Source organism: Herpailurus yagouaroundi, unplaced genomic scaffold, assembly GCF_014898765.1.
Source record: "Herpailurus yagouaroundi ecotype Mexico unplaced genomic scaffold, PumYag 206, whole genome shotgun sequence".
Taxonomy (NCBI): domain Eukaryota; kingdom Metazoa; phylum Chordata; class Mammalia; order Carnivora; family Felidae; genus Herpailurus; species Herpailurus yagouaroundi.
Genome location: NW_024412437.1, coordinates 378,807 through 406,702, shown reverse-complemented (window position 1 = coordinate 406,702; position 27,896 = coordinate 378,807). Strand labels below are relative to the sequence as shown.

Sequence of the window (27,896 nt, the reverse complement as noted above, 5' to 3'; positions counted from 1 at the left end):
CAACTGTGCAGACCCCTGCTCACCAGGGCTTGTTTTCCATTTAGTCTCCTGGAGGAGGACTCAGAGGAGGAGGGAGACTTGTGTCGCATCTGTCAGATAGCCGGGGGTTCCCCAACCAACCCCCTCCTGGAGCCTTGCGGCTGTGTGGGAAGCCTGCGGTTTGTTCATCAGGAGTGCCTGAAAAAGTGGCTGAAAGTGAAAATAACATCAGGTGGGTGGGGAAGGAGAAGCGGAAAACGTGAGCCAACATATAATTAATATGAGACACCACCGTGCGGGACTCCGAGCCTGGACAACTGTCCCCTCTCCTCCTAAGCAGTAGCCAGAAGAACCATGGCCCCTGACCCCAGGACTCTTGCTCACAGCGCTGATGGATAGTAGCGGGTCTAAATGCTGCCTTTAAATTATGGGAGGGAAATGAATTTGTTTCCCAAGTCTGAGAGAAGAATCTTGGCGATGCTATTAAATCCTACCCCACTTGAGCCCGAGCAGAGATGCTAAGATTCCCTCCCAGGAGGAAGGAAACTGAAATAGGTCAGTGGTTGCACCTCAGCAAAAGCACACAGCAGCAATGCCTCCTAATAGACACCTGGCAAAAGCAGTTCTGCTTCCTTTTATTTGCGGGGGAAGGAGGGTGTCACCTAAGAAACTGAGCAAAGCTGCGTTTTGGCAGTAGGGGCAGGGAAAGAGCGCTGATCTAATTTTCTAGAACCGTATTAGGTAAAGAGATTTCCGCGTGCTGGCTTTGTCAGCTCTGTCTTTTGCAGATCTTGTAACTGAATGTGAAGCCCTTTCTCAACTCCCTGGGGAGGTTATAACCTAAATACGGCCACATGGGGAGGTCAGCTGTGGTTTTCTTGGCAGAAAACAGGGGGTTTCTTTAAAACATGGTTTGAGGAAGAAGGGCAACTTGAATAACAACAACCAAAAACAAACAAACAAACCAAAACAAAATTAACAAACAAAAACAAACAACCAAAACAGGAAACGGCAATGCAAAGAACCCATTACAAAATAGCTGCTATGTCTTTCAGAGACAACTCCCTGAAAACCTTTTACCCCATAGCTGGATCCTAGTTCTCTTCTCCCCGTGTTTTCCTCCTTGGTTATCACTCTTTCAGGCAGCCTGGGAGACCTAAGAGCTTTATCCTGTCCCCATAGGGAGTGGCCACGTCCCCTCCAGAGAAAGGCAGGAACCGTGGGCCGATCACATTACCCGTCTCCTCCCTGATCCCCTGTCCACCTTCTGCATTTTCCCGAGCAAGGGAAACAAACCTGGGCCCATCATCCAAGCTGCTTAAACACATCTCCACGTAGCGAGCTTGGTACTCAGTCCTTCAGACGGGGAGGAAACGGGGATCTTGGCCGCTAATGACCCTGTCATGCAGTGTTTTATCTTACTACAAATTTGGGCCAATTAAACATCTCGCACAGGAAAAGATCACTCATGAAATGTGCAGTGAAAGAGCTGCTAACTGCTTGTAAAACGCCAGCATCAGTAGGGGTGTGTTGAGCGCCATCAAGATCAGAGGCACATGGGACACTCAGTAGCCTAAAGCACTACCGAGAGGCCCTAAAAAAAAAAAATCAAGCAAACAAAATGCAGACACGGGATCACCATTCATCCTTGTCTTTTGACGTTCTCTACCATTTACTATTTCTTTACGTCCCCATTGAGGCAGAGTCGAACTGGGGTACAAAACGGCACCAACCCTACCTTTCCCAAATAAATGCAGGTAACTAACCAGGCCTCTAGTTTCTAATGCATGAAAATAAACACCAGGACATCATTAGCAAAACTGCAGCACCCACGTGCCAGGAAAAGACGCTGGGCATGGTGTTTGCCTCAACACAGCACGGTTCTGCATCTTCCATTTTTGCTTTGGGGACCAGGATAAGCGGAGAAAAAATGCTGATCTAGAATGCATGTTAAAAAAAAAAAAAAATTAAAAAAACCAACAACCCCACAGCAACAAAGGAAGGCTTCTCATGTTTCTTTTCCCAGATGAGGCTGAGCTCAGTCTCAGGGGCTGGCCAGAGATACTGCTGTGCTAGTTCCCATACATGGCCCCCGGCTCCCTCACCCCCTCAGGGGGGGAGTCACCTGGATGCGAGAGAGGAAAGGCAGATTTTTAAGCCACAGACTGAGAATAGCTTCTGCCATCAATGTGGTCCTCATTTATTTGCTTGGACCTGTGTTATGTCTGTCAGAAAAACAACAACAACAACAACAACAACAAAAACAACAACATAGGCCAATCTTCACTCTTTTGGCAAACACCGATGTTACAGATTCTCTGCCTCCATGTAGCAACTCCAATTTTATGAAGCAGCGTGTTTATATTTAAACAGAAAGCAAGGCCTATTATTTAAAAGTCACGAGAATTTCACGTATACAAAGCTTGCATGCATAATAATGAAAACGATTACGAAGGAAATTTTCCAGATCTCAGATTCAAGGTCCTTTTCTACAGACAATGGCTGGCTTTAAAAAGGTCACTGAAACTCAGAATTCATAACAGACACAAGTTCACTCCCAAAATGTCAGCACAGAGAGACCCAGGGCTACATGTAACAAAGAATTCTTTAATTTCAGGAGCGGATCTAGGTGCCGCGAAGACCTGCGAAATGTGTAAGCAAGGCCTGCTGGTCAATCTGGATGATTTTAACGTGACCGACTTCTACCACAAACACCAGCAATCCCGGGTAAGAGACGCTCACGCCGATCTGCTTCCACGGGTCAAAGTCAGTTAGATGCGGCGCACGGTAGGAAGACATGCTTTCCCTGGTAAAGGGACAGTATTAGGCCTGTGCATGGCATGAGTCTGGGAATGTCCCCCTCCCCCCCTCACCCCCCCAGCCCCGGCTGGCGTCTCCAAGAAGGTCTGCTACTAAATCAGGCCATCAGGAGGGTTCGAAAGTCTTGGTCACCTGGGGTTGAGGTCCTGCTGTTGTCAGGGGCAAAAGTAGGAAGGCAGAGTAGCCGACTGGACACAGAAACAGGAATACTCTGGCAAGCTCCATGCCCCGATTTGCTGAAGTAATTTAAATTTAATAGCGACAAGGAAAAAAAAAAATCAGGGTCTTGGAAAAAATGGTCCCTAATTTACATAGCAAGTAACTCTAGGGTAATAAGAAACTGCTTTACTGTTTATTAACAGGTAGTAAGCACCTAGTGTGTGCTTTTTAACACCCGGTGAATTAATTCTCCTGGGGCATTTGGGTTGCAATTCTAATACTGTGAAAAAGCTAGTGGGGCACCTGGGTGGCTCAGTCGGTTAAGCGGCCGACTTTGGCTAAGGTCGTGATCTCGCGGTCCGTGAGTTCGAGCCCCGCATCGGGCTCTGTGCTGACAGCTCGGAGCCTGGAGCCTGGAGCCTGCTTCTGTTTCTGTGTCTCCCTCTCTCTCTGCCCCTCCCCCATTCGCACTCTGTCTCTCTCCACCTTTCAAAAATGAATAAATGTTAAAAAATTAAAAAGGAAAGAAAGAAAGAAAGAAAGAAAGAAAGAAAGAAAGAAAGAAAGAAAGAAAGAAAAAGATAGGTAACCTTATGTGGGAAGGTGATCCGTGCTCAGAATAATAGTTAATTGTTCAGTTCTCAGGCAAACGATCTTTTCTTTAGAACTGCACTGTCCAATATGGCAGCCACAAGCCACATGTGGCTAATGAACAAGTGGCTACTGCCACTCAAGATGTGGTACGTGAGGGGCACCTGGGTGGCTCAGTCGGTTGAGATCTGACTCTTGATTTCGGCTCAGGTCATGATCCCAGGGTTGTGAGATCGAGCTCTATGTAGGGCTTCACGCTAGCCTCCCTGAGATTGTCTCTCTCTCTCTCTTTCTCTCTCCCTCTGCCCCTCTCTTGCTCCACCCCTCTCTAAAATTAAAAAAAAAAAAATTAAAAAGAAAGATGTGCTGTGTCAAATGCACACTGAATTTCAAAGACTCAGTATTAAAAAAGGCAAAATATCACATAAATAATTTTATATTAATTATATGTTGAAATAATATTTTGAATATACGGGGCTAAATAAAACATACTATTAAAATTAATTTCACCAGTGTCTTTTCACTTCTTTAATGTGGCTACTGGGAAGAATCAAGTTACATACCGGGGTTGCATCTGTGACTCACATTGTATTTCCATCGGGTGATGTTTATCTACAAGGTGCCTTGCATGTAATAAGCAGTCAATAAGTATTTATCAAATGAAAATAGTCATCATTACCATTATGATTTAACATGATTAGGAAAAAAAAAGGATTAATAACCATAACTGTAAAGCACATTACTTTAAAACTATAAAATCATTGTTAGTAACTAAAATGTCATTCTTCAGAGGAGTCCCTTTGACTTTTAAATCATTAGCCTGTGCCCAGACCTGTTTGTTTGTTTGTTTGTTTGTTTGTTTTTTGGAAAAAAGCACAGCTGAGTCAAAATGCTGCATCTGAGTCTAGGCAATTGTTTAGTTACCTTTTTTAAAACCCTAAGGCTTTGAGACAGAAGGACAAACTATTGATAAGAAGGAAATATTTGAATAGCACAACCAAGAAGTTTCTTGGAAAACTTGGAAAAAAGGAAGAAAGAATTTCCTGAGAAATAAATGTATTTTGAGTCCATCTTTTCTGAGGCCAGAGGGTCTTGAATCACTCAGTCACAAACCCCAGGCACTGAGATGAGAAACAGAAGTGATTCTGGAACCACACTATTGAAGGGAACCAGGGCCTGTGAGCGCCTGAGATCAGGATGCCAGCCAGGGTGCAGAAGGTTCCACATGGTCATCTTGGAAGATTATTTCCGGAAATGGGACCTGTGGGACTTCCAGAGAAGGACATGTCCAGACAAAGCCAGGTTATGTGGAATACTACCAGAATGGTCTACAGACATCACACAGTGCAGCCCAAGGGATTGCCTTGTCTAGGGAAGACCCCTGTTGGTTCCAAGTATTTCTGCATCGTTCACCCTCTGCAAAGCAGCTACCACCACTGTACGCTGTTGGTTTACCATTGGTATTTGTAGAATTTACTCACTCACAGCAGACTTTTCAAGTTGTAGTAAAATGTTTGCACTCACGTAGCCAGAGGCAGCCTACCCCACTGAAGAGCACACCAGCTTTGATGAAGGTGTGAACCTAAATCCCTATTCCCCTCCCCAAAGTTGCTGTGTGACCTCGGGGAAACTACACAAGCTCTCTGGATCTCAGTTCTCTCATCTGTAGGAAGGAGGAGATAGTTCCTACGCCGCAGGATGGGAGGTAGGAAAAGACTTGAGGATAACCCCTAATCCAGGACCTGTGCAGAGAAGGCGCTCAGGAAATGAGATCCACCGTGTTACAGCCCCAGAGATGCCCAACGTCTCTGGACTGGAGGGAGGCAGCTAAGCACGCCAGGACAAGGCTAGAGTCCATCACTGAAAAAAGCTGACCAGCCCATGCAGGGGTCATACCCGTAACCTTGGCTTCACTGCATCCTACCAGTGGAGAGAAGCATCTACAAGCATGTCCTAACCAGAACCGTGGAAGTAACTGTGTTAGCCAGAATCTTGGTGGAAGAGATCGAGGCACCCTCAACAGGGGTGAGTAAGGAGAGCTGACCTAAGAGCAGAAATGTGCAGGAAAAGAAACCAACAAGGTAGGATGAAGTATCCTGAGACTGGCATTGTGACCTTTCCCAGGCCTCAAGTGACAAGGGGAGGGTGCAACCACCAGGATCAAGAGACCCATAGGTATAGGAGAGAGAGTCCACAATGGCCTGTGACCTTCAGTAACAGAAAGCAGCCACTGCCACACCACTCTCCAGCAGAGAGGGAACAAGAAGAATAACCACCCGGCCTCCCTCTCCTCCTGCCCTCTGGTCCCCTGCCAGGGCCTCCCATTGGCCAAACCCAACGGGAAGCCAGAGAACAAGGGGGTCTAGTTAATGCGATCCATTGAGATTGGCGTGTAGGGCACAGCACAGGGTGGAAACTGAATCTGGAGGGGGAAAGCAGAAAATACCTAGCACAGTGATTATTCTACATGGAAGCAGAAAAGAGTTTAAATGAGTTTCAGCAAGAACCTGACAGGCCATCAAAGCCTTTTGAAAATGCCCTTCATTATAACCACAGGTGGAAACTAGACTGACAGACCCACCCTGGGGGCGAACAACAGTCCCAAGAACCAACGCGAAGTATTCACCTGCAGGTGGAAAACAGTTGCGGGCTCACCCTTTCGCAATGGTTCTGACTGCTCTGATGGACCCTTGTGGATTTAATGGAGTCTGTTTGCCAACAGTCTGCGTTAAATTTGAGACAGTAGGGAAGCATGACTTAGACAAGTTCAGAAACTCCGTGGACCAATGCGGAAGTAACTATTGTTGAACGGAAAGATATGGAGGATATAATATGCTCTCGGCTCGTCCCCAGCCGGGGAGGCCCCTTGGCCTGGCCTTGGAGTTGTTATGTCTACACGGGCTCCTGAGGTCCAGGCCTTTCCCGACTCCCAAACCTTGGTCCTCTGGCCATCTTAGCCAATGCCCAGTGCCCTTCACTCCTGGCAAACAAGTTCCTTTGTTGAGACATGAGGTAGCTGGTCCCCAAAACAGACATATACAAGGAAAAGATCAAAACCAGAAGAAGCCTAGAACGGACTTCAGCCCAGTCTGGGTCTCACTTGACCTCAACTAACTTGCTAACTCACTAATTAACAATTAACTTATTATCTTATGCATTTTTTTCTTTAGGTGGTTTTGGGGTGTTTTTGTTTTTGTTTGCTTTTCTTCAATTATAAAAATCATAAACATGCAAAAATCCCCTATAATTAACATTTAGCTGCATGCCTTTTTATTTTCCTATTAAAGTATTCATGTCTAGGCCGGGCCCCAGAGATTCTGATTTAATTAATCTGGGATGGGCCCAGGTATCAAAAAAAAAATTTTTTTTTTGAAATGTGGCAAAATACACATAACATAAAAGTTTAACTTTTAAAACACATATTGAGAGCCTATTGTATATCAGATGCTCTGCTGGAGACACCGAGGTGCCCAAGACCAGCACAGTCACTTCCTTCTAACGGGAAGGGCATAGGGAGGGTAACCCTAGTGTGGGAGCATCCCAACGAGGGATGCGCAGGCAGCTTGGGAACAGCCACAAAGAGGTCTGACCCGTTCTCAGGACCAGAGAAAGATTCCCTGAGGCAGAGACAGTTAAGACCAGGAAGGAAAAAGAGGAGTGAGCTCTCTATCCACCTGCCCTTGAAGGCAAAATCTGACACCAGATCTGATCCCAGATCGCAGTCATGCCCACTGGGTGTCCAGTCAGCATTGTCAGTGGCTTTGAGGGTGTGGAGGGGCTTAGACCAGTGTTTTCCTGGTTTGCTTCAATGCACCTGAGTAGGAGTAGAGTGAATGTTGCCCATGGGTTTTAACAGGGCATTGAAATGTGATTATGCCCCATCCCTCAGACACTGGGTGGTTCCTGTAGGCCCCGTAGATCAAGGCTTGTTACTTGGCTTCTAGTGGCTGGATTAGGAGCTCCTACAGGTTGTGTGCAGAGTGGCCCCATGAAGCAGAAACAACTGCGGGGGCCCTAGGACCTGGACTCAGCACTTTGGGGCCGCTGGCACCTGGTGGCCCAATCATAGCTCAACCCTCCCACCCTCCTTACTCAAGGATGCCTGAAAAGGAAGCCCAAGAAGCATCCTTCGCTCTGTGGGTGCTGTCCGGGAAGGAGGAGTCCTGTGTGACATTTCTCACCTGGGAAGTAGGCCTCAGATCTGGCTCTGGCTGGGGCACTCAGTGTTGGGGTGCAAGGAAGAACCCCCCAGATAGAGCTCGAACTAACATTCCAAACTCCAAGACAGGCCAGGAGAAAGCAGGCTGAAGCACAGTTTAGATCACAGATTGTACACTCAGACGCCATAGAGGCCAGGCCCATATTAAACGGTCGGAATCCTGCAGGCGTCATTATAATAAAGGGAGGTGGTCACCGAGGCAAAATGGAGAGTACTGTCTCCAACTGGAGAAGTTCGTGTCTGTCTGCCCATCCTTCCTCTCCTTCGTTCCCTTTCTTTCCTTCCCTTCCTTCCGCCCTCCCTACTTCCCTTCCCTTCCCTTCCTTCCTTCCTTCCCACCAGAGCACATCCCCAGACCACATTGTTGATCCATAGCTTAGAGCAGTGGTTCTCCAAGAGGGGTGATCCCCAGTAGCATCAGCATCAATTAGGAACTTGTTAGAAATACACATTCTTTGGCTCTACCCACCAGACCCACTGAATCAGAATCTGGGGGAGGGGGAGAGGTGGTGCCCAGCAACTGCTTTTTTTTTTTTAAGTTTATTTATTTATTTTGAGAGAGAGAGAGCGAGAGAGCATGTGTACTGCATATGAGCAGAGGCAGGGGAGGGGCAGAGAAAGAGGGAGACAGAATCCCAAGCAGGCTCCATGCTATCAGCACAGAGCCTGATGCTAGGCTTGGGCTCAATCCGACGAACGATGAGATCTGGACCTGAGCTGAAATCAAGAGTCAGATACTTAACCAACTGAGCCACCCAGGTGACCCCCAGCAGCTATGTTTTAAAAGGCCCTTTCAGTAATTCTGATGCACATTCAAGTTGGGAGTGACTAGGGTCAAAAGACATGGCTAAATGGGCCACTGTCTGGTCCAAAATCATACATTTTTGTCATTCTTTCATCTGTACATATATTTATTGAGCACACACCAAATATCCAGGGCTAGGCACGAGCACAGGATCAAACAGGCACATGTGGTCCTTGCCCTGAGTCCTATCTTTCCTCTCTGCCTCTCATAGGATACTTTTATTTTGCAAAATACCACGCCCACTTGTATTAGCTCATTTTGCCAAAAACACCTTGGGGAAAGAGGCAGGATAGAGGTTACTTCTCCCCTTTTTATAACTGGAGTCACTTGGGTCAGGCCCAGTTAAAACCCCACCCAAAGGAGCACTCGATGGCCCCAGGCTGCCCGCTCTGGGGGCCCACGCCCACTGCGTGATGGAGATGTGCTGCTGTCTTCTTTGCCAGGCTGCGCAGGAGGGTCTCAGCGGGCCTCTGGCTGTCATTGCTCTGAAGCACAGGCCTGGCTTTGCTCCATCGCAGCCACGGACAGATGTCCTTGGACACATGCAGCCACCTAATCACCCTCACACCTAGAAGCATCTCTTGAACACATCTGAAGACTTGCTAGGACATTCAGCCAGGCTGTCTGCGTCTTTGAGTGGATTATATGGAGAATTTCCATAGGTGGCCAATCCCTTGGCCCAAATGAATGTTAACAAAATGAAGGGGTGGGAGGGAGGTGGGAGAAAAGAAAGAAAAACATCTGGCAGGCAGCCTGAGTGCTTCGGGGCTCTTGTCCATGGCTTCATGAGCCTCCTCTCTTTCGAGCCTCCCTGCCCCCCACCCACCCACCCACTGCCGACACCGCACATGGGTGTCAATGCCCCACCAGAATGGTTCGGGGAGGCAGGGTCAGGAGAGCTACAAAAATAACGCTCCAAAACCTAGCTCATTTTGCCCTTGCCGAACAAATGCCCTGGAACTCTCTGTGATAACAAGTCCCTCCCACTTGTGGCTCGGAGCCTGAGATGACTGAGTTCACTAACAAACGCTTGCTCTGATTGGTCAGCCCAGCCCCTCTGTGGTGCATCACCAGCTCTGCAAAGGGCGCACATCAAGGGGCCCCGGCCAGTGAGATTTATGGCGCCACGTGACAGGTTCCCTCCCACAGGCCAGAGAAGAGACACAATCTGCTAGAAGTGACTTTTCAAATTATCTGCAGAAAACATTAGTGGATATTTTCCCCATCTGCATGCCTCCGGGCCTTATTGAGTCATAAAAAGTAAATGATTTCCCTGAATGCTTTGACAAACCTGATCGTTCCAAGCCATTTTCTAGCTGATTGATTTGCCATTTTGCATCGGAGTGTCTCTCAGCACAAAGGCTTACTGGCGAAGAGGGTGCTGGAGAGAAAACCAGCAGCAGCTCGCGGGAGGCCACCGCCAGCCAGCGATAGAAGCAAGCAAGGGAGAAGGCTCAGTGTGCAGGGAGGAGCCGAAGGGTGTGGGTTAGGAAGGCTTCCCAGAGGCGGTGGCTTGAGAGACAGCCGACAAGGAGGCAGGTGGGAGGAGGCAATTAGGAAAAAAGTGAAAACAAGCAACTTCCTCTCTGCCCGCTCTAGGCCAAGGTCAGGAGAGCACAGAAAACACGACCAAAGGCTAAAAATAGGAGGCTAACTGCTAAGGACAGCTGACTAGAGCCTTTAAAGACAGGTCCGGTCCGTAGGAGAGCGGAAGGGCCTTGAGCCGTGACCTTGGGGCCAGTGGTCAAGATCCAGAGTTGGACCTGATCCAGAAGGAAGAGTGCACCGATCCTTGCTCAACCTGGGCACCTCTTCTGGCAGCTGTTTTGTTGTTCTTCCTGAGCTACCCTTGATGCAATGGGAACAGGGAGATAGGCCCGGAAGGAAGGGAAAAGCACTGAGGTGGTCGCTGCGTCAGGTCTGAGCTTCAGTTATCCTAGGGAAACAGTCACACTTCTGACCTTTGCCCAGGGTGATGCAGAGGGCCATGTCCTCTGCTAGGGATTTTAGTCTCCCAGGGGCTTCCGGAGCTTGGTCTGGCCTTTCCCCATCCCCCACCCATGGGGATCTGATGGGAGGCCAGGCAGGGAAACACAGCGGAGGGGGAGGAGTCGTTTCTAATGCCCCTAATTTATTGAAGGTCCAGAAAGGGTCCACAGGCCTTGTGGCATAGACCACCAAAGGCACTGAGGACAGAGGAGCTGTCCTCAGCCAGACAGCCAGACCCTCCCTGTGTACCTCCCTATGTTCCCAGCACCCGTGAGAAAAATAAAACACAACCCACCGCTGAGGAAAAGCAAAATGAGGTTCATCAGGAAGGCTTCTACAAGCAGGAGACATTGCGAAGGAAGTCCTGTGAAAGGAGTGGGGGAGGGTGGGGAGGAGGGGGAGGGGGGCGGGGGGCACTCAAAACAGAAGAACAAACCAAGCCCACCGATGGAATGAGGAAGAGGTGAGCCAAGGCCCTGAGGTTCTCAGTCCATCTGGAACTCTACTGGGCACATGCTCAGCTTGCCCTCTGGGAGTTAATGGACCAGCCAGGGCTGGGGGCTTTAGGTGAGACCATCATTAAGCCCAATTATACAGAGAGAAACACGCAGAACTAAGACCTGGGGCCTTTTCTCTGGACAAACAAGGGATCTAGGAAAACAAAATGCCCGTGGCATCTGTGCTCCACATTCTCCCGCAGAAAACTTTTCCTTCCTAAGATGCACATCTCATTGTGTTTACTCCTCCGCTCAGGTAGCTAGGTATACACACACAGCAGGACATCCAAACTCTTGGTTCGGCCTGATACCCTCCCACCTTCCCATCTCGCCAGCCCATGCCCAAAGAGTTTTTCAGTCCAAGACAAACACCTTCCCCATACACTCCAGCCACACCAGTGCGTAGGGAATGTTACCCAATACGTGCTCTGCTCTCTCCGCCCCTGTGCCTTTGCTGGCATTCCATGGCTCTGTCTGAAAGGCCCTCACCGACCCTCAGAGCCCACCCAAGGTGCTCCCATCCATTTGGGACCGTCCAAGGGGCCTTCCCCATGTCTTAGTAAACTGGTCTCTCTTCCCCGTGCATCTCCAGTGTAGCATGTGACACTTGCAGCTGGTACTAGAACCGTCTCTGAAGGAGGCTGTCCCACACCAGACGATGGGCTCCCAGCAGGACCTCATATTCCCCACAACACCCTGCTCAAGGCTTTGACGTGTAACTGCTCAATAAACGTTCAAGGCATGGGGTTGAGCCTGGAACACGGGGCTTTTTCAGGGCATCCTCCACTAAGCAGTAAAGAATTTCCAGCCTCTGCCCTGAGAGAGCAGTAAAGGATCCCCCCTCTCTTGCTCTGTTCTCTGATCCCCAAAGGCAGGCCTTGCCTTGGGGTTTGGGGTCTTGTCCCACTTCTTGTCACCCGGTGTCCTTACTACCCTCTGCCCTGTGATGTAGACCGTGAATAGTTTATAGATGCACTTAGGAGTCTCTTTTCCATATTTAGGCACAAAATGAGCTGATGAACTCAGGCTTGTACCTGGTGCTCCTGCTTCACCTCTATGAGCAGAGGTTTGCAGAACTCATGAGACGCAACTACAACCGAGTCATCAGAGAGAGGGTGAGTGTGGCTCCGACCCGGGCCGTCGGCAGCAGTCCCCCAAACCTTGCAGCGCTGGTTAATACGTGTGCAATCTGTTGAGGCCTTCACGGTCACTTGGTAGGATATGGCACTGCCATCATTAGGACTAAGACGTAGTGGCTGCTAAGTGTATGCACAGTGGGCCTTCTGGCTGAAAAGTAAGGGATAATCACATGATTGCTTCCTATTGAACATAAATAGCAATTAAATGGTCACTCTTGGTCATATAAGCAAGTGAGTCTCTGGAGATATTTGCTCCCCCAAGTAGAGGCCAGCAAGGCTGTGAGGCGTGCCCATGGCCCAAGCTCAGAGGGTCCGTAAAAAACAGGGGGCCTTCCCCCAAGGAGAACTGTTTCTTTTGCCTCGGCTCCCAGAGTGTGTTATTCCAGTGTCTCTGCATGTGTGAGGCCAGGAAATAAAGGTGCCGACAGTGTCCCATTTGTCATTAGAGAGGGGACAATGTGTTCACCGGGAATAGTCATCTGGGGCCGCCCTTCGTTTAACAGGAGAACCAGGAGCCCTCTATGAGGCCACGCAGTTTGGGGGGAGAAGCCTGGCCCTGCTACTAATTGGAGCCTGGACTTAGCAAAGTCCAGCAAAATGTACATTTGGTCACTGTCCAGTCAGAACGCAGAGCCCCAAGGGACTTCCCTCTTGGCCAAATGCCTGTCTGTGGCCAGGCCAGGAAAGCGTACTCCGTAGCCAGACACGGGTACCTCACTTACCTTAAAGTCATGCCAGGGACTGGTCTGCTTTTAGCGTTCAATGCCCCTCGGGGCCTGAAACTTGACCTCTGCTCCTATCAGGAGGTCGTGACTGGCAAGCAAGGCAGTGTGGGCGACGGGCAAGCCACCAGTCGTGTCACAAGGCAGTTTTGGTGACACTCTGCCACCCTTTCCCTATGCATCTCTCTTTCTCTTGACTTTCTCTTCTCTGTCCCCCACTTTCTGTCTCTCTTCATGTCTCTCTCCTCTTCTTCCTCAAGTGCGTAAGAGGCACCTGCCTGGAGGCTGGAACCCAGTGATTCTGAGGGTCCCTGACATAGCCCAGACCTTGCAATGACAGCAGGCTTCTGAGCCATCCCTATTAGTGATGCTGGGTTCAAACCATCAGTCATAAGAATTCTAGATTTGTCCCTCCTTTTTTTTTTTTCTGGCATAAATTCTCCCCTTAGACCTCAAGCTCTCAATTAAGAAAACAGGCTGGGTCTTGGCCAAGATATCTCCTCAGGAATCTCACCCTCTTTTTGACCCAGGCCTGTCCTTCCTTTAACTCTTCCGTAGTTTTAATGGTGACATAAATTCCTCAGAGAAATACATTAAAAAAAAAAATACAGGAAGCAGGAAACGATCCTTTGTTAACATTTCTGTAACCTTATTTTCATGATTCCACATCTTTTTTAATGAACTTTTTATTGCACATTGAACTTCAAAGCACCCAGTGTTTGATATAGGTTACAGATGGCTAAAACCTCAACAGGCTAAGGTAAGCAATGCTAGCCTCCAGGACTGCAGGACAAACACGAGAGGACAACGTACAGTACAACCCCATGGGTGAAAACCAAGGTCTTAAAGCATTGAGTCTGCAGAACTTTCTGGTAAAACTATCTTAGAGAAGGAGTAAGTGACACCAGGAGCAATCTGGGAACCCAGATTGCTGGGAAGGAAGAAGGAAGCAGAATGGACAGGGCAACACTCTTAGGCTTACATTTAATTTGGGAAACCCTGAAATAGATCTCACGCACTAAAACCACCACACAATAACCAGTACAAATAGCCAGTTAAGAGGGACCCAAATGGAAGGACAAAAACAAATGACTTTTGTCAAATTCACACTCTCCTGGATTTGAGTCTCGGGATCTTCTTGTAGAATATACTAAGAATCTGAGTGTAACATGTAGCAAAAAAAAGAAAGAAAAAAGGCCCTCTGTTGGGGAAAAAACCCTTCTGTCCTTTACCTATCAGAACTGGAGAACCCATTCATGTCTGACTCCTTGGTGGTGTCTCATTAAGACACCCAGTGATGAATGCTTTCCCATGGCGATGATCATTCACTCACTCTCTCATCCATGCCCTGGCTTGTTTCGGATGCCGAGATGGGAATCAGGGGAAGTGAGCACCTGACATGACGCCATGTTGTCCCATTCTGACCAAGCTGGAAGATGAGACTCACATATTTGTAAAGACTGGAAATAACTGGAAAGTAGCACTTGGTCAAGAGAACCAGTGGATCCAGTGAATTTCTAGAGGCTGTGAATTAACCAGATCTTCCCTGGCTGGGACTTCTGGGGTTTCCAGTGATCCCATAAACAAACAATTTGTCTCTCTCATGAGGTTGTGTTACTTGAAGGCAAAGCCGGGCCTTCTACACCTGTCTGATGATCTGGGCATACAGTGAACCAATCATATTTGATGATCATGTCCCAGGCACTGTGGACTCCAGGGGCATTGAGTGATTACCAAAATGCTAAATGACTGCAAATGAGGACATGGTCTCCTGGGGGGCGGGGGTGGGGGGAGGGTGGCGGTCACTGGCAGCTCGGTCGTGGAATTTTTATCTCTCTTTGTGACCCACAAACCTCCAGTGCCTAGAAAATGCCTGCCGCATAGTAGGTGCTCAGTAACCTTTGATGCTCAAATCAATGAACTAATAAACCAAAGCCTATTCTCTAGGAAGTGAGTTTTGAGTTATGTTTTGGAGAAAGTAGTAGCACAACTTTGTGGAGCGTGAACAGTATTCTAGGTAAAGGAACCCTCTCAAGTTCAAGGTATATATTTATTCAAAGAATTTCTGTATGCCTACTATGTGCCAGGTTCTAAACTAAATTCTGGGAATACAAACTCCTTGCCTATAAGGGGCTCCGAGTCTGAAGAGAGATAAGCATGTAACCAAGAATATCAAGAAATGTGCTTTACGATGGAAGAAGGAGCCAGATGCGGAAGCACCCAGAGCAGTTAGGTCCCGGGAGGAACCACCCTTCTCACCCCTTCCTACCACTCCTTCTCCAGGACCAACTGTCCAGGCAGGGTCTTCAGAGACACAAACTAACGTTCCAAGAGGACTTGCTTTTAATCCAGCTGGGTTGTACCCTCTGCCATGGGCCTTCCCACTGCTTGAGAAGCCTCATGCCAAAGCTGCTTCCATGCTTGCCCCCCCAACATGATCAGCTCAGGAGGTGATGTCCCAACCAAATCTTGGGGAGTTTAGCAGCTGGACAAGGGATGGTGGTGAGGGAAAGGGCATTCCATGCAGAAGGAAAGGCAGAGGCTCAGAGAAAGGAGGAAGACTTGTATGTTTGAGAGAGTCGAGGAGAGGAGCGCGCCTGGAGCTGGCAGGAAGTGAGTGTGGAGGCGGAGGCAGGGAGCAGGGGCTGGAGGGTTTGTGTGCAGCTCTGGGAGGGTTTCTAGTTCCAGGCTGGCAGGCCAGGAGATTTGCATTTTTGAGCAAAAACTGCAGCAGCTACGTGGAGGGCGGGCAGCTGCTGCTGCAGTGGGATGGGTTAAGGGGGCCCAGGTGGGGGCACTGGAGACGGAAAGGGCACAGAGTGAGGTCCAGGCTGAAGGAAACACTGACTGTTACTCTCTGCAAGGGCCCAGCAGAAAACTGGCCTTTTCTCCAAATGCTCACGGTGGAAGCATATCCAGAGAACGCAGGACCCCACCAGCTGCCTGTTAAGCTGATGGGGACACAGGGCTGTCCTCTGTGGGGAAGCTAAATGGACTCGCCTTCCCTCACCTCCCTCCCTCTCAGTGCCCATGTGGGGTACTCCATTATTCAGGGCCAGTACCCACAAAGTCCCCTGTCCTGGGCTCTCTCCTAGCCATAGGTTTTGTCAGTATCATGCTCTCCATTTCCTCAATGAAATGTACCTGTACCCTGAATCCCTCTCCCTGCTTGCCCAAGGCAGCTCCCCGATGCCCCAAAGTGCCGACCTCCATGGACTACGTCAAACCATGGAAAGAATCTCGGTCCATGAGCTAAAAGGCAAAGAGCAGAAGGGACCCCGGGCCTTTCAGGGATCATGACAGTGCCTGCGTCCTCCTGGAGTAAGCACCCGCACCCGCCCTGGTTTCCTGCCCCGGGTGTGCTGTATTAACATTTCACCTGTAGGGCAACTTCCACCTGTGTGAAACTGGGAGGAGGGGCAGGGAACGCAGCGGCTGGCCTGGGAGGCGGGCAGGGTCTTGGAAGGAGCTCTGAAACCCCACTGGCCCATTCACGTGTGAGGCCACAGGGACTTTCTCCAGGTCCTCCCATTCACACTGTTCGTAGAAAACCCAAAACTCTTGCCTCAAAGGACCAAGTCTACCCAAAATATTTGAGGCCCAGGCTTGGCCCTCATTTGGGGAAACTTCCCTGCTCACCCAGAAGGCATTTCCTTGAGGAATGAGGCCTGGTTAATGTAGATGCGGTCACCTGGCTCTGAGTCTAGGCCGGGATGTGGCCGGCTCAGCAGGAGGGCATGGGAGCTGCGGATAGCTCAGTCCTGGCGTATAATTTACCCGTCCCCAGGACTGCTACTTAGGACAGAGTCCATCCTTCTCCTACCCTCCCCCTAGTCTGCGGGTGACAGGGACCCAGGGGCCAATGCTGCCTCCACAATGGCCAGCAGTTGCCCTAGGAACAGCGTCTGGCACCCCTCGTTTTGTCCTCCAGCCTGTCACAAAGCCCCTCTTCTGCTGGGGGGAAGACCACCAGCCCTTCCGCACAGGAGCCACATCCTTGCAGCCTGGCACAATGGGCTCCCACGGAGTACACAGTGTTTCTCATTGTGGCATAAAATGCCATAAAGTCAGAACAAAGAGGGAGCCCAGAGCCTTGATGGGCCTGCTGCTTCCTGCCGGGCAGAGAATACAACCGATTGTTTAAAAGCCAGTGGTGAGGCAAGTGGCCAATTAGCACGGCCTTCACCCCCACTGGCTTGTAGATGATTCGGGCCATCCAGAATGGGATTCTGCTACTCAGATCAATTGCTGAAAGGAAGCAAGTCTGCGCACACATGGCCAAATTTAGAAGCCCTGAACCAGCAAAGGTGACCTGGGTCGTGGCCGCTGGCGTCTTTAGGAGAGGCTAAGCCCTGCGGGTGAATATCAACACTGCCCTTGGCACCTCTGCCCCTTTAAGGTGATGTAAGGGAGTCCTAGGACATTCCTGAGACCGGGGAATTATACATCTGTTCACAATTGCTTTGGAGAAAAAAAAAATTCATTTTTCATTGTCTTCTTTCTCATAGTTGTCAAGAAATTACCCACAACCCAGACCGGAAGAAAATGAAAGTAGGTTTGGGGGTCAGTCCTGCCATCTTGAGGGTGTTTTTGCTAACTTACTCTTTTTCCCCCGTGGCTGTGTTGAACCTCATACTGTGGAAGGAAGTAATGACCACCACCCAGAGGCAAAAATAACCCCACCAAGCCTGGGAAAGTCTAGCTGCAGCAGTCAGGAAAGCGAGTCCGAGTAGGCTGGAGGCACAGCAGATAAGAATTTTAACTCATCCTGAAATCAAGGACAAGGGCCAGCCAAAGGGAAGATGGTATGGTCAGGCGGGCTCCGGAGGGCTGGCTGCAGGCTTTTTTCCCTTCGCCTTTGCTGGGATTTTCCAGCATCCGGTACTTGGGGAGCCTCCTGGGTTATCTTCTAAACCCTGGAAGGGAGCTGTTTAGCCATCACGGGAAGGGACCACGTTCATTCATGGGCTAGTGGCTGTCCTGGATTCTCTCACCACGCGGTCCAGTCAGGCGGCTCAGCCGGATACGGAGGCTGAACGAGGAAAGCAGGTCCCCCGAGAAAGGTCCCACAAAGGAGGCAGCACAGCTGTCTTCCAACAGGTTCGTTATCCCATTAAAAAAAAAGAAAAGGAAAAAAAAAAAAAACCCACCACACGGAAGAAAATGTGCTTAATTAAAGCAGGAGGGTTTACAGCCAGACTCAGGAAGGATTCCTCCATCAGCAGGGAGAATGAACGTTACCGTGGACTGAGGCGAGTGTGATAATCCCATCTCCAGAAGTTCAGGGGAGAAATTTTACAATCGCCCGCCCTAAGGCAGGTGGAAGGTTTAGAACGACGATTCCCACACTGGCCTCGCCATCGGAATCACCTGGGCGATTTACCAAAAGGGCAGGTTCCTGGGCCCCTCCCAGGGGTTCGGATTCAGACGGTGGGGTGGACCCCCGGGGATCCCGACGCAGCGGATCGCGGCGATGCTTTGGGGAACCCCGACCAGCTCAAAGCCCCACAGGGTGGGGCCCGGATTCCGACCCCAGAGAACCCAATTTATTATTCGGGGCACGCAGCGCTGAGAACCCGGGCTGACCGTTCTCAGGGACGCGGGGAGGAGACGCTTCCCTCCGTTCACAAAAGGAGCCCAGAGCGCGCCCCGGTGTGGCGCCCCCCCCCCCCCCCCCCGGCGCCCTCGCCAGGTCCCGGGGCCGCTCGGGGCCCCGCCTCCCGGCCCTGCCGCCTGGGCCCACCCGGAGCCGCTGCTCCCCCTGCGGCAGCCGGGAAGGGAGCGTGGAGATCTAGAAAAGACCTTTGTGTCTCGGGGAAAGCGCCTCTGCGCCTCGCTCGCAGGTCCCAGGGGCAGCCTTCGGCGAAAGCCCCTGCTCCGAAAGGGCGCGGCCGGGAGCAGACCTCGGGCGCCTGGGCCCGCGCTCCGGCCGGGGAGGAGGGGCGGGGGGGGCCGCGGCTCCGGGCAGGGCGGCGGAGGCGCCCCTCCCAGCGCCCCCGCCCCGGAGGCTCTAACCGGTCCCGGGAAACCCGCGGCCCGCGCGCGATGGCTGGGCTGGGCGGGGGCGACCCCTAGTGCCCAGCGCGGGTCGCTGTCGCCCTGCGGTCCCGGGGACGCAGCCTTTCCCCGGGGGTCTGGGGGCCTCCTCGCCCGGGCCGCAGGGGAGCCTGCCCTCTCTGGAGAGCAGGGGAAGAGCATCCCTGGGGCTCTGCTTAAAAAAAAAAAAAAGAGTCTCCGCCGAGACCTGCGGGAGCCCTCCCTGCAAGTGCCTGGCGCTGCGCTGCTGCCCCCCTGCGTCGCTCAGAGGCAGATGGTCCCGCTGATCGTCACTTGCCGTCCCCTCTTCAGGAAGCTGGGACTAGCTGTAGGATCTGCCCCAACGCGGGGCAGCCTATGCTCCCCTGGAAACGCGGGTCTAGGCCTTCTCTCCCTTCACCATCCCAGACACTGGGGATACAGCCCAGGTGGAGGAGGGCCCTGCACAGAGGGGCTATCTTGGCACGCTGGTCAGGTGCCGCGCTTGCCTAGCTTCCGGCCGGGGCCACAATCAAGACCCAGACAAGCCGGGCAGCCAGAGGCAGATAGACGCACATGCCTCCGGTCCTCCTCCGGCCACACTCTCCTTTGCTCCCCAGAAGCCTGGCATGGCTCACCTGGTCGGCAGCACTTTTTTAAGTTGGGTTGCCAGAGCTGAGTCACAGCTGCCCTAGCTCAGTTCAGGTAAAAAGGGAGGAAAAAGACGAAACATTGGGGCCCATCAGGTGGCACAAGGAGACGCCAACCTCTTTGAGGCTCCGTGGTGCCCATGCCAGGCTTCTCACTGGGTTCCCCCCTCCCCTGGATCTGGAGCACACAAATGCCACCGGCAGCACTGAGGCAAAAGCAGCTTCGGAGAGTTCCTGGGTGGGTGTGCCCAAGTTCCACCACTTGCCATATGGCTCTGGGATCCAGCCCCCCCCCCAAAAGGCACTTCACAAATGACTGACACAAATGACTGTCACCACAGCCAAGTCCAAGGCCTGGGAGGGGAACAATGCCTCCTGTAGCCAGCTGTACAGGTGTGGACAGGTGCAGCCTTGAGGGTCTTCAGGCCAAAGGCTGGGCCAGACCACCTCACCCCCATAGACACAAGTCTAGGCAACTAACTTTGGGGGAAAGAATAGGATAGGCCAGGGCACAGGGGCAGCTCGTGGGGCTGGAGCTTCCTTGTAGCACAGGCAGAGGCAGAGAGGGTCCAGGATGTCAATTAATCCTGCTCCCTGCCCTTCTTCAGTGGTTTCCAGATAAGTCAGGGAGCACTCCTGATGCCAATGGGAAAAGTATTCTGAGAACAAGAGTTCCCCCAAGAATAAAGACAACTCCCCCATACTCCCCCTCTTCCCCGGGGCCCCCACTGCCACCCCACTGCCTCTTTGCTCCCTGTCTTCCCATCGCAGGACCCTCTACCTCCAGCCATTTGATCTCTGAAAGATTTCTTAAAGACCTAGCTCAACCCTCTCCCCATTCCCCCACCCAGCAAGGAAGTAGAGGTTTATGTGGAGGCATTGCCCTGAGAGGCAGCAAGGCTCCTCTGGGGATTCACCCTGCAAACATCTGCCACACCAGGTCAGGCGAGGATGTGGACTAAGGTGCTTTTGTGGAGGGGCTTACAGTCCCCTCTGCCCTGGCCTGGCTGGAAGCCCCGAGGGGCATTCGAGGATTCCGCGGACAGCGGGCCCTTATCTGCGCTGTTGCCGGCACTGCAGCGAGTGTGTGTGTGTGTGTGTGTGCGCGTGTGTGCGCGCGTGCGCACACACACACGCGAATGCCCGGGCACAGGTGCTGGGGTGGGGGCAGGAGGGGAAGCCCAGCCACACCCTGGTTGACAGAGCTCGCTGTCCACTATGGCTCCACAGCCTGAGATGCCTTCTTACTTTCCAGATTCTGAGCTGGGGGGTGGAAACGAAAGCAACGGCCACGTGGTCTAGCAAGGGAGCTGGCCCTGGAGCTCTCCAAGGACATCGCCCCACAGTCGCTTCTTCTACATCCCCGTATGCCTCCTTTCCTCCTCCTCCTCCTCTTTACTGAAACGGAAACCAAAGTGTTTACATTACCGTTTTCCCCTTGTGCCCCTCTCTTCTCGGGGTCTGGCCCGAGCAATACAGACGGCAGCAGCGACCGGCGCAGCCCCAGTGCGGTCCCAGACAGCGCAAGCCAAGCAGCCCGGGGCTGGTTGGGACCCTGCAGGTGGCCCTGCTGCTGGCTCAGCCAGAAGCCCAGGTGACCCAGCAGCCCTGCCAGCCCAGCAGCCCGGGGGGCCCTCTGCTGAGGGCACCTGGTCAGGCCTTACTCCATGCTGAGTGGAATCGAGCCACATCCTCAGTAAACGGACTTAATTCACCCAGCTTCCGTGTGTGTGTGTGTGTGTGTGTGTGTGTGTGTTTTGTTTTTTGTTTTGGTCTCTTTGCACAAAGGCTCAGGGCCTCAAACTTGGGGGACAGGGAAGCATATCTCACCCCTCTCCCCACCTCCACCTCTCCTTGCTCCCCACCATCACGGTGACATGTCCTGGACCCTGTGGACTCTGACAGGCTGGAATGGCCAGCAGCCCCTGTAGTACCTACTTAGGTCGGGCTTGGTGTGTGGACTCCATACAACTCTCCTATTGACACTGTAGGGTCCAAAGACTAGGCCAACATGTGAGGTTAAGAAAAAAAAAAAAAAAAGGTCAGGGGTGCCTGGGTGGTTCAGTCAATTTAGCATCTGACTTCAGCTCAGGTCATGATCTTGCGGTTCATGAGTTCGAGCCCCACATCAGGCTCTGTGCTGATAGACCAGAGCCTGGAGCCTGCTTCAGATTCTGTGTCTCCCTCTCTCTCTGTCCCTCCCCTCCTCACGCACTCTCTTTCTTTCTCTCTCTCAAATATAAATATTAAAAAAAATTAAAAGCTCAGAGAAGGTTTGTGTGTGTATGAGAGAGGGACAAAGGTCAAAAAAAATAATAAAAGATGGCGGGAATGAAGTTCTAATACATGTAAAAGCATGATGCTAAGTGAAGGAAGCCAGGCATAAAAGACAACACTGTATGATTCTATTTACACACAATTTCTAGAAAAGGCAAAACTATAGAGATAGATCGGGAGTGGCAGGATTGGGACCAGAAGGAGAGACTGTCTACACACGGGCTCAAGGCTCAAGAGGATCTGGGTGAGGAGGCTGCTCTAAAGCTGGGTCCTGGGTGATGCTTCCACAGCTGGACAAATTTACTAACGCTCATCGAACTGGGTGCTCACAATGGATGAACTCTGTGGTATAACTGTAAAATACGCCTCAATAAATTTTCTCTAAAAATGGAGGAAAAGACAGAGAATGAGAGAGAAGAGGGAGAGAGAAAGGGAAAATGAGAAGAAAGAGGTATGTCTCCCTCCTACCTTCCAAGACCAGGAGCAGCCATTGCAGATTTTGCCACAAAGACGGGGTCACCTGAGATGAGTGACGGTGCCGGCAGGGTTTTAGGAAATCTGAGTTCTGACCGAATTCCCTCAAAATCTTGTCCATCCCTGACACGATCCAGTTAAAGTGACTCTATTACTGCAAGCTGGTGGGTGTGGCCAGGCAGCCTAGCTCCAAGAGCTGAGAGCAAAGCACAGGGACGCCTTTGAATGTTAATAGAATCTACAAGAGCCATTCCAGTTGAAAATATCTCTCTGATGTAAATAAAACTCCTAAAACCTCAAATTCTTCCATTCACAAATGCAGCCCCAAGCCCTAATCATTCTATGAGAAAATGGGCCTTTATTTTTCAACTGCACTCAAAGGTTGACTCAAGACTAAAGAATTGGATGAGGAGCCAATACTGAGAAATGTCTAAGAAGGAACAATACATATTTAAAAAAAAAAATAAGTTTTAGGGCGCCTGGGTGGCTCAGTCAGTTGAGTGCCTGACATTTGACTTTGGCTCAGGTCATGATTCTAGGGTCATGGGATGGAGCTCTGAGTCAGGCTCTGTACTGAGCGAGGAGCCTGCTTAAGATTCTCTCTCTCTCTCTCTCTCTCTCTCTCTCTCTCTCTCTCTCTCTCGGGTGCCTGGGTGGCTCAGTCGGTTAAGTGTCCGACTTCGGCTCAGGTCATGATCTCCCAGTTTGTGAGTTCGAGCCCTGTGTAAGGCTCTGTGCTGACAGCTCGAGGCTGGAGCCTGCTTCAGATTCTGGGTCTCCCTCTCTCTCTGCCCCTCCCCCACTCATGCTCTGTCTCTCTGTCTCTCAAAAATAAATACATGTTAAAAAAATTAAAAAAAAAAAAGATTCTCTCTCTCTCTCCTCCTCACCTCTGCCCCTCTCCCCAAATTGTGCTCTCTTTCTCTCTAAAATAAAAAATAAATAAGTTTTATAGAGAGCTTGATGGAATCTGAGGTGGCCATATAAACATTGACAGGCCCAATCCACTATAAGATGGGACAATGTTTGAGGCCGCTACCCTGAGATTGTCACAGGTTTACATCAGCCAACACTGACTTTTTTAAAACTATTTCAAGGATTTACCCTCCTCGGGTGCCTCAGAGTGCCTCCTCTGAGGTCTCGGTGGGAAAGACACAGCAGAACTAATATCTACCTGCACCATTAATTCAACATTGCTGTGGCCCAGGGCTCCACTGATGGGGCTTCTCATGGCCTGAGGTACCTCAAGGATCAAGTCTCATTTATTAAAAGACCCTGGTGAAAAGGGCTACATTGCCCCTTTCTAACTGAGTAAATATTGTCAAAATCTATTAGAGGTTGAGACACAGTAGATAGAATGTGGATTAAAAAAAAACAAAGCAAAACCTTTGCCTTCACCATGACCCTCAAACATTTATCAACCATCATCCATGTGCCAGGTTGTAAGGACACACAGAAAACAAATGATGCCCGCCGCCTAGGAACATAGCCTTTCTGGGGCAATAGGATATATACAGAAAAAGTCAAATCAAGGTTATATAGATGCCACCCATAGAGCACTTTCTATAAGCTGGGCCTGGGGACTCACAATAAGCTTGTGAGGCAGATATTACTAACCCCACATTACTTGAGAGGAAACTTGTAGTAGGGCTCTCCATGGAAACAGAACCAATAAGGTATATTTATAAATATATGGAAAGAGATTCATTACGAAGGATTGGCTCATGCAATGACAGAGGCTGAGAAATCCTGCCATCTACCACATGCAAACTGAAGTTCCAGTGAAGTCTGTGAGGTAGTTCTAGTTCAAACCTGAAGGCCAGGGGTGCCTGGCTGGCTCAGTCGGTGGAGTGTGTGACTCTTGATCTTAGGGTTGTGGGTTCAAGCCCCACGTTGGATGTAAAGATTAATTAAAAATAAGAATCAGAAAGAAAGAAAGAAAGAAAGAAAGAAAGAAAGAAAGAAAGAGAGAAAGAAAAGGAAAGAAAGAAAGAAAGAAAGAGAAAAAGAAAAAGAAAAAAAATCACCAAAAACTGAACGCCTAAGACCCAGAAAGGCTTATTTTTGAGGGCAGGAGAAGACGAATGTTCTAGCTGAAGCAGAGAGAACATTCACCCTTCCTCTGCCTTTTTGTTGTTTTCAGGCCCTCAACAGATAGGGTGATGACCACCCACCCTGGAGAAGGAGATATTCTTTACTCGGTCGACCCATTCAAATGCTACTCTTTTCCAGAAACACAGACACACTCAGAAGTAACGCTTTTCCAGCTATCTGGGTATCCTTAGCCCAGTCGAATTGACCCATAAAATTAACCATCACAAACCTAACCTTGTGTGATGCACCGAAGTTTACAGGATGAAGTCTGTTGGCCAAGGCCAGGCTCCCAGACTGCCTAAGAGAGGGGGTAATATCCTTAACCAGCTCCAGGAGGGCCAAAGGTTCAGGGAAGGCTTGTGGAGGAGAAAAGGGCCTTGAAGGATGGTGGCGCTCAGGTAAGCAGAGAGGTGGTGGAGGGAGGGGCAGGTGGGGAGCACATACAAACATAGGGTATGGTGGGAGCCACTGGCTAGAAAGGGCTCATTGGGCAGGGGAGCTAGGGGACCGTGGGGCCAAGACAGGGAGCTGAGAGTCCACACATAGGCAGCAGGGAGCTTCCATAGTCACGACCCAGGCTGGCACAATGAGAGTAGGACCCAGAAGAACAGGCAGTAGGAAAGAGGGGAGTGCACCCTGTCACAACAGCACGCTGGATGAGTCAACTCCCACTGAGGAGGCGAATATGAGTGTTTAAATATCCTTAACCTTGTAAATGTCTAACATATCAACCGAGTGCCCACCTCATTTCTGTGTATTCCCTGCAATTCCGCGCATCGTACATTGTAACCCTCAGCCCTACCCCAGCCCAAGGCTACCCGCGTCTCCCTCCTCCACTGCCTTGGAAGGGCAAAAAAGAAAGCCGTCCTTCTCCACCCTTAAGCTCAAAATAGGCTTCTGAAACTCTAAGCAGAAATGATAGGTTGAGACAAAACTCTTGGGTCTCAGAGACTGGCTTCAAGATCCCAGGGGCTCTCTGTTCCCACGGCTGACTCTGCCACAATTCCTATAGAGCAGCGGGGGGCGGGGTGGGGAAGAGGTGACATGGCAAGTCCTCCCCTCTTGTGCCTCCATTCCTCACCTGTTCGTGGTGTCTTGAAAGGATAAAATCAGTTAGTTCATGGCAAACAGAACAGGGCTGCACATAGTAAATACTCAATGAATATTTTGATTTTTACCACGGTCATGGAGGAATGGCCTGTCTGAGGCAGTGTCCTGAGTCCCCTGCAGCCCCCGTATGGGGAAAGACACTGTCCAAAAGTTTCCCAAGTCCCAAAGAGACACACACAAGGGCAAAAGAAGGGCATCTCTTCATCAACCAGCAGGGAGCTGCAATGACCAGGGACCGTGTCGCTGGATACTCCAGAGGACCACAGAACTTAGAGGTGCCGGGGAGGAAAGGAGAAAACCGCCCAGTGGACCAGAAAGCCTTAGCCGAGCAGGATTCCCTGGAAACGGCTAAAACTAAACTCCCATCATCTGCTATCAGAAGATAGTCGATTTTTTGCATTGAGTGCCAGCGACGAATCCATTTCAAGGGGAGGGGGGCGGATGCCTGCTCACTGCTTAGCTCCTCTCCTCCCTCCAGGGCTGGCTGCCCGCCTGCTTTTCCGGACAAGGAAGGATTGAAATCACACCTCGGGTTGTGCGACTCTGGTGGCAGTCAAGACTGAGGTCAGCCTTTTCCTGGGGCCTCTTGGCAGCCCTGAGCCCTATGACAAAGGCCTGAACGTCTGGGCACTTGGACCTCATTGTCCCCCCTTGAGGCCCCTCCCTTTTTCCTCTCCTTTCCCCCTCCTGCCCTTCTTTCTCCGGTCTGCCCTCAAGATGCAATTCTTTACCTTGTGCCTGTCACACACCGGAGCCCCAGTGCTCCAGGCAGCTTGGCAGGGCTCAGACAGCCCGTTCCAGGAAAGCCATGTGGTGTGGCTGGCTGGCTCCTCACCCCTGCGGCCTCATAGTGCTGCCCACTGGGCCAGCCCAGCTCTGCCAGGACACCTGGGAGGAGGCCATCTCTGCCTCGACAAGGAGAGGTTGTGAGAAAAGGCCTGACACTGTTCTCTGGAGGGCGGCCCCACTCTCCCGTTCATTCATGGATTCAGTGAGCTGTCACCGAACATCCAGGAGGCCAGAGCTGAGCCAGGTTAGCCCTGCAGGTGGAGGTTGGCCTTGGTGCCTGGCACACAGTGCCCTCGGCCAGGCCCACCGGGATGAGATCCTGCCGCCGGCAGAGAGGGAATGCAGAGGCGTCCTTAATGTTTATTGAATTGAAATGAACAGAAAGACAGGAGGTTCAGCGGACTCCCATCAGAACCGGCACTGTTGAGAAGCCCGAGGGAAATGGCTGCTCCCGGCCCAGAGCCTTCTTCCTGCCCTGACAGAGAGCTGCCAGAGCCTCCCCTTACCTTCCTCTGGGCCAGCAGGAGCCCCCAAGCATAAAGAACAAAGTCTACAGGGAGACCCCAGGTGTCTGTGAAGTCCAGTGTTTAGCCGGGGAACAGGGCTCTGGTGAGAACAACAGCCACCTGAGGGAAGGATAGAGGGGCCAGGATAGGTATTTCTGGAATAATTTAAACCTCTGGACCCCAGGCAGCACTAGACATTTGCGTCCTCGGTTCCTTGGCTGCTCCTCCCACCCCCAGGAATCCCGTGACCCTGCCTTTACCCCTCAGCTTTTCTTCCCTCCCAGGGCAAGGGGTCAGCAGAGGCCCAGGGAGCTTCTGACCCCAGGTGGCTCCCTGCAGGCCGGTCAAGCAGTCTTTTGAGCTGCAGATAATGGCAGGGCCCTTAGCGCACAAAGGGAGCCGCTCCCTAATTTGGGGAGCAAATCGCTTCAGGGGGAAGTGGATTAATCATTAAGGACCCCTCCCCTGTGGGATTGGGGCTCCCTCCCCAAAGTGACCAGCTCCCTCCACGGGTCCTGCTGCTGCCCGTCAGAGGAGAGCCACTGCAGGGAGGCGAGACCTGGACGATGGCCTCGGGATTGGCCTCAGTCACGGGTTCAGAGAAGCAGCTCACAAGCCCAACCTCGGTGGGGGGGGCGGCTCAAAAAATGGCATCCCATTTACCCTACTGTCCAGGCCAAAAGCTTTGGACTTCTCAATGTGTATCTTTTCATACTGTTTAGGTTTAGACGCTGAACCACGTGGTGTTACAACTTACTCAAAAAACAGAAACTTGTTTTCAAAAATCACAAACAAGGTAAAACATGCACGTAATATGTGCCGGCGCCCAGAACCTGGCCACACCGAGGTACCGGTCCACACCACCATCTTCAAAGGACAATCGGATTAGCCATTCCCACCGACTTCCTATTACACCTCAAACAATGTCCATACTCTCTACCACTGCCTTCAAGGCCTTGGACTCCCCCATGCTCCCCTTCCCAACCCTCCAGCCAGCCTGGCCTCCTTGCTGGTCCTCTGAAGCACCAGGGACCAACACACAGCAGGGCCCAGCCCGCACC

The 27,896-nt window shown here is 51.1% G+C and overlaps 1 protein-coding gene across 13 annotated transcripts in view; it reads left to right on the top strand.

Annotated features, from left to right (window-relative positions):
• Positions 1-21,304, top strand: part of MARCHF10 (membrane associated ring-CH-type finger 10) — an 83,635-nt gene extending 62,331 nt beyond the window's left edge. For 6 of the 13 annotated variants that reach the window (XM_040452030.1, XM_040452026.1, XM_040452022.1 and 3 more), the window contains 4 exons: positions 45-211; positions 2,597-2,706; positions 12,061-12,174; positions 20,841-21,304. In XM_040452030.1, coding sequence (XP_040307964.1) covers positions 45-211; positions 2,597-2,706; positions 12,061-12,174; positions 20,841-20,987 — 538 coding nt within the window. In that variant the 3' untranslated portion in view covers positions 20,988-21,304. Of the gene's footprint in view, positions 1-44; positions 212-2,596; positions 2,707-12,060; positions 12,175-17,428; positions 17,472-20,840 lie in introns of those variants that run through there. The other 7 variants (XM_040452024.1, XM_040452023.1, XM_040452031.1 and 4 more) reach the window with 6 other exon arrangements.
• Positions 21,305-27,896: the final 6,592 nt, after the last annotated feature.